At 39.1% G+C, this 13,276-nt stretch overlaps 1 protein-coding gene across 1 annotated transcript in view; it reads left to right on the top strand.

The window, feature by feature from the left end:
• Window positions 1–13,276, top strand: part of TEX11 (testis expressed 11) — a 159,334-nt gene that overhangs the window by 47,188 nt on the left and 98,870 nt on the right. The window contains exon 6 of the mRNA XM_047764210.1: window positions 1,265–1,389. Within this exon, the coding sequence (XP_047620166.1) occupies window positions 1,265–1,389 (125 nt within the window). The remainder of the gene's footprint in view (window positions 1–1,264; window positions 1,390–13,276) is intronic.

Here is a 13,276-nt window from a genome sequence, read left to right as displayed (position 1 = left end):
TTCTATTTTTTGTTGCAGTTTTTCCTTTTTTCTGCTTTCTTTTTTTTAATGATTTTTATTTTTTCTATTATAGTTGGTTTACAGTTTTCTGTCAGTTTTCTACTGTACAGCAAAGTGACCCAGTCATACACACACACACACACACACACACACACACACACACACACACATATATATATATATACATATATACATTCTTTTTTTCACATTAGCCTCCATCATGCTCCATCACAAGTGACTAGATATGGTTCCCTGTGCTATACAGCAGTATTTCATTGCTTATCCATTCCAAATGCAATAGTTTGCATCTATTAACCCTAAGCTCCCAGTCCCTTTTACTCCCTCTCCCTTGGCAACCACAAGTCTGTTCTCCAAGTCCATGCATTTCTTTTCTGTAGAAAGGTTCATTTGTGCCATGTATTAGATTCCAGATATAAGTAATATCATATGGTATTTGTCTTGTTCTTTCTGACTTACTTCACTTAGTATGAGAGTCTTCAGCTACATCCAGGTTGGTGCAAATGGCATTATTTTGTTCTTTATTATGACTGAGTAGTATTCCATTGTGTATATATACCACTTAATTGAATATGATTACATTTATCTTATTCTTTGGCTTATTAGCTATTAATTTTTTGTTCTATTATTTTAATTGTTACTTAAGGTTTATAGTGCATATATTTTAACTTATCATGGTCTACCTTTATTTTGGGGGCCCAAACCCATGGCATATGGAGATTCCCAGGCTAGGGGTCGAATAGCCACAGCCACAGCAACACAGGATCCAAGCCGCATCTGTGACCTACACCACAGCTCACAGCAATGCCAGATCCTTAACCCCTAAGTGAGGCCAGGGATCGAACCTGCATCCTCATGGATACTAGTCAGATTTGTTTCCCTAAACCATGGCAGGAATTCCTATCATGGTCTACCTTTAAGATACATAATAGAATATAATACTGCCATTCTTTTTTCTTTTAATTTATTCTATATTATATTCCACTTTTCTGTAGGAATCCACTTTTGCAAATATATCCATGGAATAAATTCACAGAGGTGAATTGCTCAGTTAGGCATTTTTCTGACATTCAAGTTGTCCTTGACAGTTTAGCAGCTTGGATGACTTTATGAAAACTAGTTAATATTTTGAAGATATCGGTACTCTTAAAATGAATTCCAAAGTTATTGTGGTATAATTAACTATAGTTAGCTATTATCTTTGATAAGAGTATCTTATTTTTTAAATTGTTTCCTTGTTTTTCAGCTTTGAAAGCAATTACTGCTTTAGAGAATATACTAACAACTACAGAACAAGAAGAGAATGACGTACTTACAGATAGATGTTCTGCTGTCATGGTCCTTACTTTAGCTGCCCAGTTTGCTCTAGAGGTAATTGTTATATACCCATCTATGAAATGTTTATTTCTTTTCCATTTTCAGAGAAAATTATAATGGAATCATCATCAGTTAGGCATAGGAAAGGACTTTCTTTACCCTCTATTTTGCCTCATATTTTCACACCAAACTATGGTTGCAGAAATGCTTTCTTTTTCTTCATTTCTTCATGGTATATAGTAAATAAAACAAAGTGAGGTAACAGATTTGTGCTTAAAACTACAGAAAAAATAAACATAGCAAAACATTAACTTTTAAAAGAAACTCAAGATATAAAATACTATACCATACAAAAAAAGTTATCGGAATTCCCGTCGTGGCGCAGTGGTTAACGAATCCGACTAGGAACCATGAGGTCGCGGGTTCAGTCCCTGCCCTTGCTCAGTGGGTTAACAATCCAGCGTTGCTGTGAGCTGTGGTGTGGGTTGCAGACGCGGCTTGGATCCCGCATTGCTGTGGCTCTGGCGTAGGCCGGTGGCTATAGCTCCGATTCAACCCCTAGCCTGGGAACCTCCATATGCCGTGGGAGCGGCCCAAGAAATAGCAACAACAACAACAATTACAACAACAACAACAAAAAGACAAAAAAAAAGTTATCTATTCGGAAACTTTCTCATCAATTTGCAAAAAAAAAAAAAGCAGTTTTAAATTAAATGGAAAATAAAATGAAGATTGGGGATTAAGATGGCAGAATAGAAGGACTGGAGCTCAACTTCTCTCCTAAAAACAACAAAATTCACAACTAAAGACTGAGCATTCTTCACCCAAATGGACCGGAAGCCTTAAAAAAAAACACACCCTACACCAGAAGAAAAAGAGGAGGACACATCAAGAGGTAGGAGGGGCAATTTTGTGACATAAACAACCCCATACCTTCGGGGTGGGAAGCCCTACAGACTGGAAACTAACTGGTTCACAGAGACTCACCTACAGGAGTGAGAGTTCTGAGCCCCGCATCAAACCCTCACCTGTGGGGATCTGGCACTGGGAGAAAGAGCCCCTGGAGCATCTGGCATTGAAGGCCAGTGGGGCTGGTGCGTAGGAGCTCCACAGGACTGGGGGAAATGGAGACCCCATTCTTAAAAGGTGCACACAGACTTTCACGTGCACTGGGTCCCAGGGAAAAGCAAAGTCTCCATGGGAATCTGGGTCAAACCTGACTGCAGTTCTTGGAGGACATCCTGGGAAAACAGGGGTGAACATGGCTTGTTGTGAGGGAAGGACATTGAAAGCAAAGCTCTCGGGAATATTCAGCAACCATGCCTTTCTCTGGAGGTGGCCATTTTGGGAAAATCTGGCCCCACCCGTCAGTCAGCTGCTGAGAAGCCCCAGGGCAAACAACTATCCAGGTGGGATCACAGCCCTGCCCCTCAGGAAACAGGCCACCTAAAGACCCCACAGGCACACAGCTGCCTCTAATCCCATCCAGAGACTAAGCCCCACCCACCAGAGGGATTAGAATCAGCTCCACCTACCAGGGGGCAGGCACCAGCCCCTCCCATCAGGAAGCCTACAGCAAGCCCTCATACTGACTTCAGCCACAAGGGGGGCAGACACCAGAAGTAAGAGAGGCTACAACTCTATTATCTCTAAAAAGGTCACCACACCAAAAACCTATCAAAATGAAAAGACAGAGAACTATAACTCAGATGAGGGAGAAAGGAAAAATCCCACAACATCAGCTAAGTGATGAGGAGATTTTCAGCATCCAGGAAAAGATTTTAGATTGTTGATGCTAAAGATGTTGCAAGACATTGGAAATAAACTGGAGGCAAAGATGGATAACTTACAGGAAACACTGACCAAAGAGATACAAGATATAAAACTTAAACAAGAAGAGATGCAAAATACAATAACTGAAATAAAAAATTCACTAGAAGCAGCTAACAGCAGAATACAGGAGGCAGAAGAACGAATAAGCGAGGTGGAGGACAGATTAGTGGAAATTACGGATGCAGAGCAGAAAAGAGAAAGAAGGTTGAAAACAAATGAAGAGAGTCTCAGAGAACTCTGGGACAACGTTAAATGCACCAACATCCATATTATAGGGGTGCCAGAAGGAGAAGAGAGAGAGAAGGGGACAGAAAAAAAATATTCCAAGAGAATATAGCTGAAAACTTCCCTAACATGGGGAAGGAACCACTCACTCAAATCCAGGAAGCACAACGAGTACCATATAAAATAAACCCAAGGAGGAACACCCCAAGACACATATTAATCAAACTCACCAAAATTAAAGACAAAGAGAAAATCTTGAAAGCAGCTAGGGAAAAGAAACAAGTAACATACAAAGGAACCCCAATAAGGTTATCGGCAGATTTTTCAGCAGAAACTCTGCAGGCCAGAAGGGGGTGGCATGATATACTTAACGTGATGAAAGGAAAAAAGCTCCAACCAAGATTACTCTACCCAGCAAGGCTCTCGTTCAGATTTGAAGGAGAAATAAAAACCTTCACAGATAAGCAAAAGCTGAGAGGATTCAGCAACACTAAACCAGCCTTACAACAAGTACTAAAGGAACTTCTCTAGGCAGAAAAGAATAAGAGAAGAAGCAAAGAAAAAAGAGCAGCAAAAGCAAACTCAAAGCAATTAATAAAATGGCAATAAGAACATACATATCCATAATTACCTTAAATGTTAATGGACTAAACACCCCAACCAAAAGACATAGATTTGCTGAATGGATACAAAAACAAGACCCATATATATGCTGTCATCAAGAAATCCATTTCACTTCTAGGGACACATACAAATTGAAAGTGAGAGGATGGAAGAAAATATTTCACGAAAACGGGGATCAAAAGAAAGCTGGAGTAGCAATACTCATAACACACAAAATAGACTTTAAAATGAAGACTATTTTAAAGGACAAGGAAGGACATTACATAATGATCAAAGGATCAATCCAAGAGCAAGATATAACAATTTTAAATATCTACACACCCAACACAGGTTCACCACAATATATAAGGCAGTTATATAATATATAACTGCTAACAACCTTAAAAGGAGAAATCTACAATAACACAATCGTAGTGGGGGACTTTAACACCCCACTTACAGCAATGGGCAGATCAACCAGACAGAAAATCAATAAGGAAACACAGGCCCTGAATGATGCATTAAACCAGATGGACTTAACAGATATTTATAGGACGTTTCATCCAAAAGCAACAGAATACACATTCTTCTCAAGTGCACATGAAACATTCTGTAAGATTGATCACATCCTAAGCTACAAATCCAAATTCAGTAACTTTAGGAAAATTGAAATCAGGAGTTCCCATCGTGGCTCAGTGGTTAACGAATCTGACTAGGAACCATGAGGTTGCGGGTTTGATCCCTGGCCTTGCTCAGTGGATTAAGGATCCAGCATTGCTGTGAGCTGTGTTGTAGGTTGCAGATGTGGCTCAGATCCCGCGATGCTGTGGCCCTGGCATGGGCTGGCAGCTACAGCTCCGATTAGACCCCTAGCCTGGGAACCTACATATGCCATGGGAGAGGCCCAAGAAAATGCAAAAAAAAAAAAAAGAAAAAAGAAAAAGAAAATTGAAATCATATCAAGCATCTTTTCCCACCACAACGCTATATGACTGGAAATCAACGAGGAAAAAACTACAAAAAACACAAACACATTGAGATGAAACAACATGCTACTAAACAACCAATGGATCACTGAAGAAATCGAAGAGGAAATTAAAAAATACCTAGCAACAAATGACAACAAAGATATGATACTCCAAAACCTATGGGATGCAGCAAAAGCTGTTCTAAGAGGAAAGTTTATAGCAATACAAGCCCACCTCAGGAAACAAGAAAAAGCTCAAATAAGCAAGCTAACTTTACATCTAAAGCAGCTAAACAGAGAAGAACAGACAAAACTTAAAGTTAGTAGAAGGGAAAAAATCATAAAGATCAGAGCATAAATCAGTGAAAAGAAACAAAGAAAACCATAGAAAAGATCAATGAAACGAAAAGCTGGTTCTTTGAAAAGATCAACAAAATTGATATACCCCTAGCCAGACTTATCAAGCAAAAAAGAGGACTCAAATCAATAAAATTAGAAATGAACAAAGAGAAGTAACAACGGACATCACAGAAGTACAAAGGATCCTAAGAGACTACTATATGCAACTATATGCCAATAAAATGGAAAACCTAGAAGAAATGGACAAATTCTTAGAAAAGTACAATCTTCCAAGACTAAACCAAGATGAAATAGAAAAGATGAATGGACCCATCACAAGAACTGAAATTGAAACTGTGATTAAAAAACTTCCAACAAACAGAAGTCCAGGACCAGATGGCTTCACAGGCGAGTTCTATCCAACATTTAGAGAAGAGCTAACACCTCTCCTTCTGAAACTATTTCAAAAAATCGCAGAGGAAGGGATACTCCCAAACGCATTCTATGAGGCCACCATCACCCTGATACCAAAACCAGACAAAGATTCCACAAAAAAAGAAAACTACAGGCCAGTCTCACTGATGAACCTCAATGCAAAAATCCTCAACAGAATACTAGCAAACCGCATCCAACAATACAGTAAAAGAATTGTACATCATGATCAAGTGGGATTTATCCCAGGGAGGCAAGGGTTCTTCAATATTCACAAATCCATCAGTGTGATACACCACATTAACAAACTGAAGAATAAAATCCATATGATCCTCTCAATAGATGCAGAAAAAGCCTTTGACAAAATCCAACACCCATTGCTGATAAAAACCCTTCAGAAAGTGGGCATAGAGGGAACCTACCTCAACATGATAAAGGCCATATGTGACAAACCCACAGCGAACATCATTCTCAATGGTGAAAAGCTGAAAGAATTCCCGCTGAGATCAGGAACAAGACAAGGATGTCCGCTCTCACCACTACTCTTCAACATAATTCTGGAAGTCCTCGCCACAGCAGAGAAGTAAAAGATATAAAGGAATCCAAATTGGAAAGGAAGGAGTAAAACTATTCCTATTTGCAGATGACATGATACTATACCTAGAGAATCCTAAAGACTCTACCAGAAAACTGTTAGAGCTCATCCATGAATTTGGCAAAGTCGCAGGATACAAAATTAATACACAGAAATCGACAGCATTTCTATACACTAACAATCAAAGATCAGCAAAAGAAATTAGAGAAGCAATCCCGTTTACCATCGCATCCAAAGAATAAAATACCTAGGAGCAAACCTACCTAAAGAGACAAAAGACCTGTATTCTGAAAACTATAAGCCACTGGTGAAAGAAATCAAAGGTGACAGAAACAGATGGAAAGACATACCATGCTCATGGACTGGAAGAGTAATACTATCAAAATGACTATACTACCTAAGGCAATCTACAAATTCAATGCAATCCTTATCAAAATACCAAGGACATTTTTTACAGAAGTCAAACAAAATATTTTAAAGTTTGTTTGGAAGCACCAATGACCCAGAACAGCCAAAGATATCCTGCTGAAAAAGAAAAATGGAGCTGGAGGAATCAGGCTCCCAGACTTCAGTCTATACTACGAAGCAACAATCATCAAAATCATACGGTACTGGCACAAAGACAGAAATATAGATCAGTGGAACAGGATAGAAAGCCCAGAATTCAACCCATGCACCTACAGCCAACTCATCTATGACAAAGGAGGCAAGAATATGCAGTGGAGAAAAGACAGCTTGTTCAATAAGTGGTGCTGGGAAAACTGGACAGCCACATGTAAAAGAAGGAAATTAGAACACTCCCTAACACCATACGCAAAAATAAACTCCAAATGGATTAAAGACCTAGATATAAGACCAGGCACTATAAAACTCTTAGAGGAAAACATAGGCCAAACACTCTGACATAAACCACAGCAATATCTTCTCAGATCCACCTCTTATTAGATTATTGACAATAAAAACAAAAATAAACAAATGGGACCTAATCCAACTTCGAAGTTTCTGAACAGCAAAGGAAACCCTAAACAACACAAAAAGACAACCCACAGAATGGGAGAACATCTTTTCAAGTGATTCAAGTGACAAGGGATTAATCTCCAAAATTTATAAACAACTTCTGCAGCTCCATACCAAAAAAAACAAACAACCCCATCAATAAATGGGCAGAAGATCTAAACAGACAGTTCTCCAAAGACATACAGATGGCCAAAAAACACATGAAAAGATGTTCAACATCACTCATTATTAGAGAAATGCAAATCAAAAACACTATGAGGTTACCACCTTACACCATCCAAAATGGCCATCATCAAAAAGTCTACAAACAATAAGTGCTGGAGTGGGTGTGGAGAAAAAGGAACCCTAGTACACTGTGGGCAGGATTTTAAATTTGTGCAACCACTGTGGAAAGCAGTATGGAGATGCCTCAGAAAACAAAAATAGAACTATCATTTGATCCAGCCATCCCACTCCTGGGCATCTACCCAGAGAAAACCATGACTCGCAAAGACACATGTACTCCAATGTTCATTGCAGCACTCTTTGCAATAGCCAAGACATGGAAACAACCTAAATGTCCATCAACAGAGGAGTGGATCAAGAAGAGGTGGTACATATACACAATGGAATATGACTCAGCCAGTAAAAAGAACAAAATACCAGCATTCTTAGCAACATGGATGGACCTAGAAATTATCATGCTAAGTGAAGTTAGCCATACAATGAGACACCAACATCCAATGCTTTCACCAACATGTGGAATCTGAAAAAAGGCCAGACTGAACTTCTTTGCAGAACAGATGTTGACTCCAGACCTTGAAAAACTTACGGTCTCCGGAGGAGACAGTTTGGGGGGGTGGGGGGATGTGCTTGGGCTGTGGGATGGAAATCCTGTGAAAATGGATTGTTATGATCATTATACAACTACAGATGTGATAAATTCATTTGAGCAATAAAAAAATAAAGTAAAAAAAATAGTAAATATGGAAAGAAAAAGACAAAAAAAACCTTAATGGATGTTTTTAGTTTTTAATCAGAAAACAGCTTTAGTTTAGAAGTAATATATACTTGCGCCTCCTTTCTTATTTGCAGAATTCTGGTCTTAGTAATAACATAAGATTAGGTAAAACATTATAGCAACTGTGGAGCCCTTGGACTGGGTTTGAGTACTGGCTCTGCCTCTCAAGTGCTTAACTCCTTTGAATCTTAATTTTATCATTTGTAAAATAAATATAATACATACCTCCAAGATTATTATGAAAATTAACTAAGAATGTGGCTGAAAATGTCATTTGTAATCTGTGAAGCTTGAGCTACAAGTATAGTGTTTCTGTTCTTATTAACAATATACAATCTGGCTACAGCTATCTCTTCTACTTTATCTCATATTATTCCTCTGTATCATCATGATAGTGATATAAACCACCATTGCATTAGGCACAGGATCTAGAATGGGGGAGGCAAAAGCCCTCTGTCACTCCAAGCAAATAGTGTCTCTCAAACAGACCAATCACATTTCCCTTTTCTGTGTCTTGCTTATACTATCTCTTCTTTTAAGAAATGTTCTTATTTAAATGCTACCTTTTTAAAGTTCAGCTTGAGATTTCCTTCCACTGTAGGGACTTCCCAAATCAATTCCAGTCCTCAGTGATCTCTTCCTACTCTGAAATGCAATAATTTTAAACATGTATGCTAGTTATTTGGTCTGTATCATATATACTGCCTTATACTGCTAATGCATGACTTGTCTATCCAACTTAACTTATAAGCTCCTGGAGGACCATATTTCCAGTACCTAGCCCAAATAGCTCCTCCCAAGGAGTTGCCGAATACAGTTTGAATGAAATGTTTTGATGTTAATGAGCAGGGTAATAGAACTCTGGAAGGCAGAAAAATATTTGGCAGATGCAGATATAGGATGTGTTTGTGTAGGATGGTGAGGAGGAGGAAATGAGAGAAAAATCTGTAGTTGGGAACCCAAAGGCAAATGTATTTTTAAAAGAATTTTTATAAATTGACATTTGATATGGAAAGTGGAAGAATTATGGAACTGTATTTCTAAAGAGGAAAATAATTTTAATAGAAGAGAAAGATAGCAGGGGGGAAATTTTCAAGTAATTTGAATTAGAAGGTAGAAGAAAGGATGGATTCACCAAACCCAGGAATCTGAATATATCTCTGCAAAAGGACAAGGGTAGAATCCAGGTTTACTTACTATAATTGCTTTACAAAACACATTTCAAGTGATAGTGATACTGTCATTCATTTATCAATTATTTATCAAATATCTACTATGTGCTAGACCCTGATCTAGGCTCTTGGGATAAATAAGTAAACAAAACAGTGATATGCCTTCTAGGAGCAATAAACAATAAACATAATAAAGAAGAAATTACATAATATGTTAGAAATTGATATGTAATATAGAAAAAATAGTGCAGGGTGAAAAGGATCAGGAGTGGGAGTGGGCTGGAACTAGTGTGAGTTATTTTTTTAAAATAGGGTGGTGAGGGTGAGTCTCATTGAGGAGATGACATTTGGTCAAAGACTTGAAATTGGTGAGGAAATTAGCTCTGTAGATATATTGGGTGAGTGAAGAGGAAAACTATTCCAGGTAGAGGTAAGAGCCAATACAAAGCCCAAAGGTGGGTACCTAGGAGCAGCAAGGAAACCAATATGGCTAGAGTAGGGTAAATAAAGGGTGGGATTAGTGAGAGATGAAGTCAGAGAGGTGATGGAGACTCTGGATTATGTAGATCCTTATAGACCAGAGAAAGGACTTTGACTTTCACTCTGAATGAAATGGGAAACTATTGGAGGGTTTTTACCAGACCAGTGACAATGATTTGACTTTCGTTTTAACAGAAATGCTATGGCTGTTGTATTGAGAATAGACTATAAGAGAGACAAAGTGGAAGCAGGGAGACCTGCCAGGAAGTTTTCAAAGTAATAATACAGGGGAAAAGAAGGTGACTCAGATAAAGGAGGTAACAGTGGAGGTAAATGATAACAGAATTTGCTCACAGTTTGGATGAAGGGTATAAAAGTAAGAGATGGAGTCATCAGATGGAGTTGTCATCAACTAAACTAGGAAAGGCTGTAGAAAGAGCAGGTTTGGGGGAAAATCAGAAGTTCAATTTGGACATGAGGCATTTGAGATGTCTATTAGACCATCCAAACAGATATCTGAGTAGTCAGTTGGATATATGACTCTGAAGTTGGGGAAGAGGTCTGGGCTGGAGAGAAAAGTTTAATGACAGTCATTAATGTATGGATAGTACATAAAGTTATGAGACTGGGATGCCATCACCAAGGGAGTGAGTATATATGGAGTATAGAAGAGGACCAGAGATTGAGCCTGGAGTCTTTAAACATCAATAGTTGAGGAAAGAAGAGGAACCAGCAAAGGAGAATGAAAGGGAACAACCCATGAGGTAGGAGAAAAAAAGGATGATATGGTGTCTTGGAAGCCAAATGTGTTTCAAGGAGGAAAGAGTGATCAGCTATATTGAATGTTGCTGATAGGTCAGATACAATGAGAACTGCGAATTGGCCATTGGAATTTATAATATGGAGGTCACTGGTGAGCTTGACAAGAGCAGTTTTGGTAGAGGTAAGACAAAAGTATGGTTAGAGTAGGCCAAGAAATAACTGAAGGGAACTGGATACAGTAAGTATAGAAAGTTCTTTAGAAGAGTTCACTACAAAGGAAAGAACAGAAATTGGGTAGTAGTTAGTGAAAGGAGTAGGATCAAGCTTGAGCTGGGATGAATGAGAATGTTTATATGCTGATGAGAATGACCCAGTAAGAGGAGTTCCCTTCGTGGCACAGTGGAGGCGAATCCGACTAGGAACCATGAGGTTGTGGGTTCAATCCCTGGCCTCGCTCAGTGGATTAAGGATCCGGTGTTGCCGTGAGCTGTGGTGTAGGTCGCAGACACGGCTCGGATCCCACGTTGCTGTGGCTGTGGCGTAGACCAGCAGCAACTGCTCTGATTAGACCCCTAGCCTGGGAACCTCCATATGCCACAAGTGTGGCCCTAAAAAGAGACAAAAAGACAAAAAAAAAAAAAAAAAGGAATGACCCAGTAAGAGAACAAAAGTTGACAATGTGAAATAGAAAAGTGAGAATTGTTAGAGTAATGTCATTAAGCAGACAAGAGGTGATGGATTCAAATGTATAAGTTTAGGGTTTGGCTTTAGGAAAGAACATGGATAGTTCGTTTATGATAGCAGTTGAGAAGGCAGAGTATATGATGTGGTTCCTGGTGTGTGAGAGGACGTGGTAGTGGGAATCTGTGAAAGTTCTCTTCCTGACTACTTCAGTTCTTTCAGTCATCACCTGAGAGCGAGAATAGGAGAGGAGGTGTTGGGGGTTGAGTAACAACGGTAAGATGTCAGCTAATTGCCCAGAAAATCAAGAAAGTGAATGCAACGATAATGTGGTATGCTTGACTTGTAGCAGTAAGGTCCTTTTGAAGTTTTAAAATTAAGCAAATAGTGGTACAGGTTTTTATCCAGCCACTTTCAGCTGCATGGATGCGGGCACAAAAGTCACTAGAAAGTTGAATTTAACCAGGCTTATGGTTTTGCCAGATGAATACAGTGTAAAAAAATGACAGAAAAATTAAAGAACAAGGGAGTTGTTATAATTAATCCCCATAGAATTTATACTAAGTATAGAGGAAGACTTCAAGGGGATGAGGAGCAGTGAAAGATTAGTAGTATTAATGGATCTTAATGCAGTTTAAAGATTGCTGGAGTGATAGAGGGAGTGAATTAGAAATGTAGAGATGGTAGAATACATGAAACAGAGCAGGTAGAAGAGTAGCATGAGGGAGTGAGACACCTAGAATTGGTCCAGCCATAACCCTTAGAATGAATGCCTCCTTAAATCTTGTACCCTAAGAGCCTCACTTGCATCACCTGGCTTTTAGTAATGACAGTGTCCAATGAATGACTGTGCTATTGAATGGCTAAGGTAATTAATTGGCAGAGTGGAATTCAAGGAAATAAGAGATTAGAATATTAGGAGGATCATCTATCTGTATACTGAAAATGCCAAAAATTGACAGAAGTATTTTTTGGAAAAAATACCTGAGCAGTAGATAAATCATCAAGAAATGAGAAGTGTCCTGAGAGCTGGTGGATTACATTTAAAATGAGGGATGGTGGGTAATATAGTCTGATGACAGGAAGTTCAAAGCTGGAGGTTTTAGGGAAGAAGAAGGGAAAATTATTTTATTTTGTTTTATTTTATTTTTGTCTTTTCTGTCTTTTTAGGGCCGCACCCATGGCATATGGAGATTCCCAGGCTAGGGGTCTAATTGGAGCTGTAGCCGCCAGACTACACCACAGCCACAACAACTCCAGATCCAAGCTGAGTCTGCGACCTACAATCACAGCTCACGGCAACAGCAGATCCTTAATCCACTGAGCGAGGCCAGGGATTGAACCTGCAACCTCATGGTTCCTAGTCAGATTCGCCTCCACTTCACCATGACAGAAACTCCGGGAGAATAGTCTTAAAACATCAATGAAGAGAAAAATTATACCTATTCCATCTCCAGGTCTGGAGGTAGAAGGAAAATGAGAGAAAAACAGCTACTACTTGAGAGGGCTTCATTGGAAGCAGTATCCTTGGAGAAACCTAGATTTCTATTAGAGAAAGAATGTGGAGAAAACTTTCCAAGAAGAGGTTACTCGTAGAGGAGATTTTTCTGATGATGGACTGATTTTCAGAAAGCATAGTGGAAGGGTAGGAGGGGCTGGGCAGAAATGCAAAAATAAGAGAAAAGGGATTTACAGAGCCTTATGTGGATTAGGGTGCTGGAAATAACCTGAGAGTCTGGGGTTCTTTTCATTACTGCTGACAAATAGGAATAAAGGGCACAGTAAGATTAGTCCTAGTGGATTCAAGGCAGTGTTGGCAAGGCTATAGATGTTTG

The sequence above is a fragment of the Phacochoerus africanus genome, chromosome X, assembly GCF_016906955.1.
Source record: "Phacochoerus africanus isolate WHEZ1 chromosome X, ROS_Pafr_v1, whole genome shotgun sequence".
Taxonomy (NCBI): domain Eukaryota; kingdom Metazoa; phylum Chordata; class Mammalia; order Artiodactyla; family Suidae; genus Phacochoerus; species Phacochoerus africanus.
Note: the sequence above shows the minus strand (reverse complement) of the source record. Positions and strands in the feature narration are given on the sequence as shown.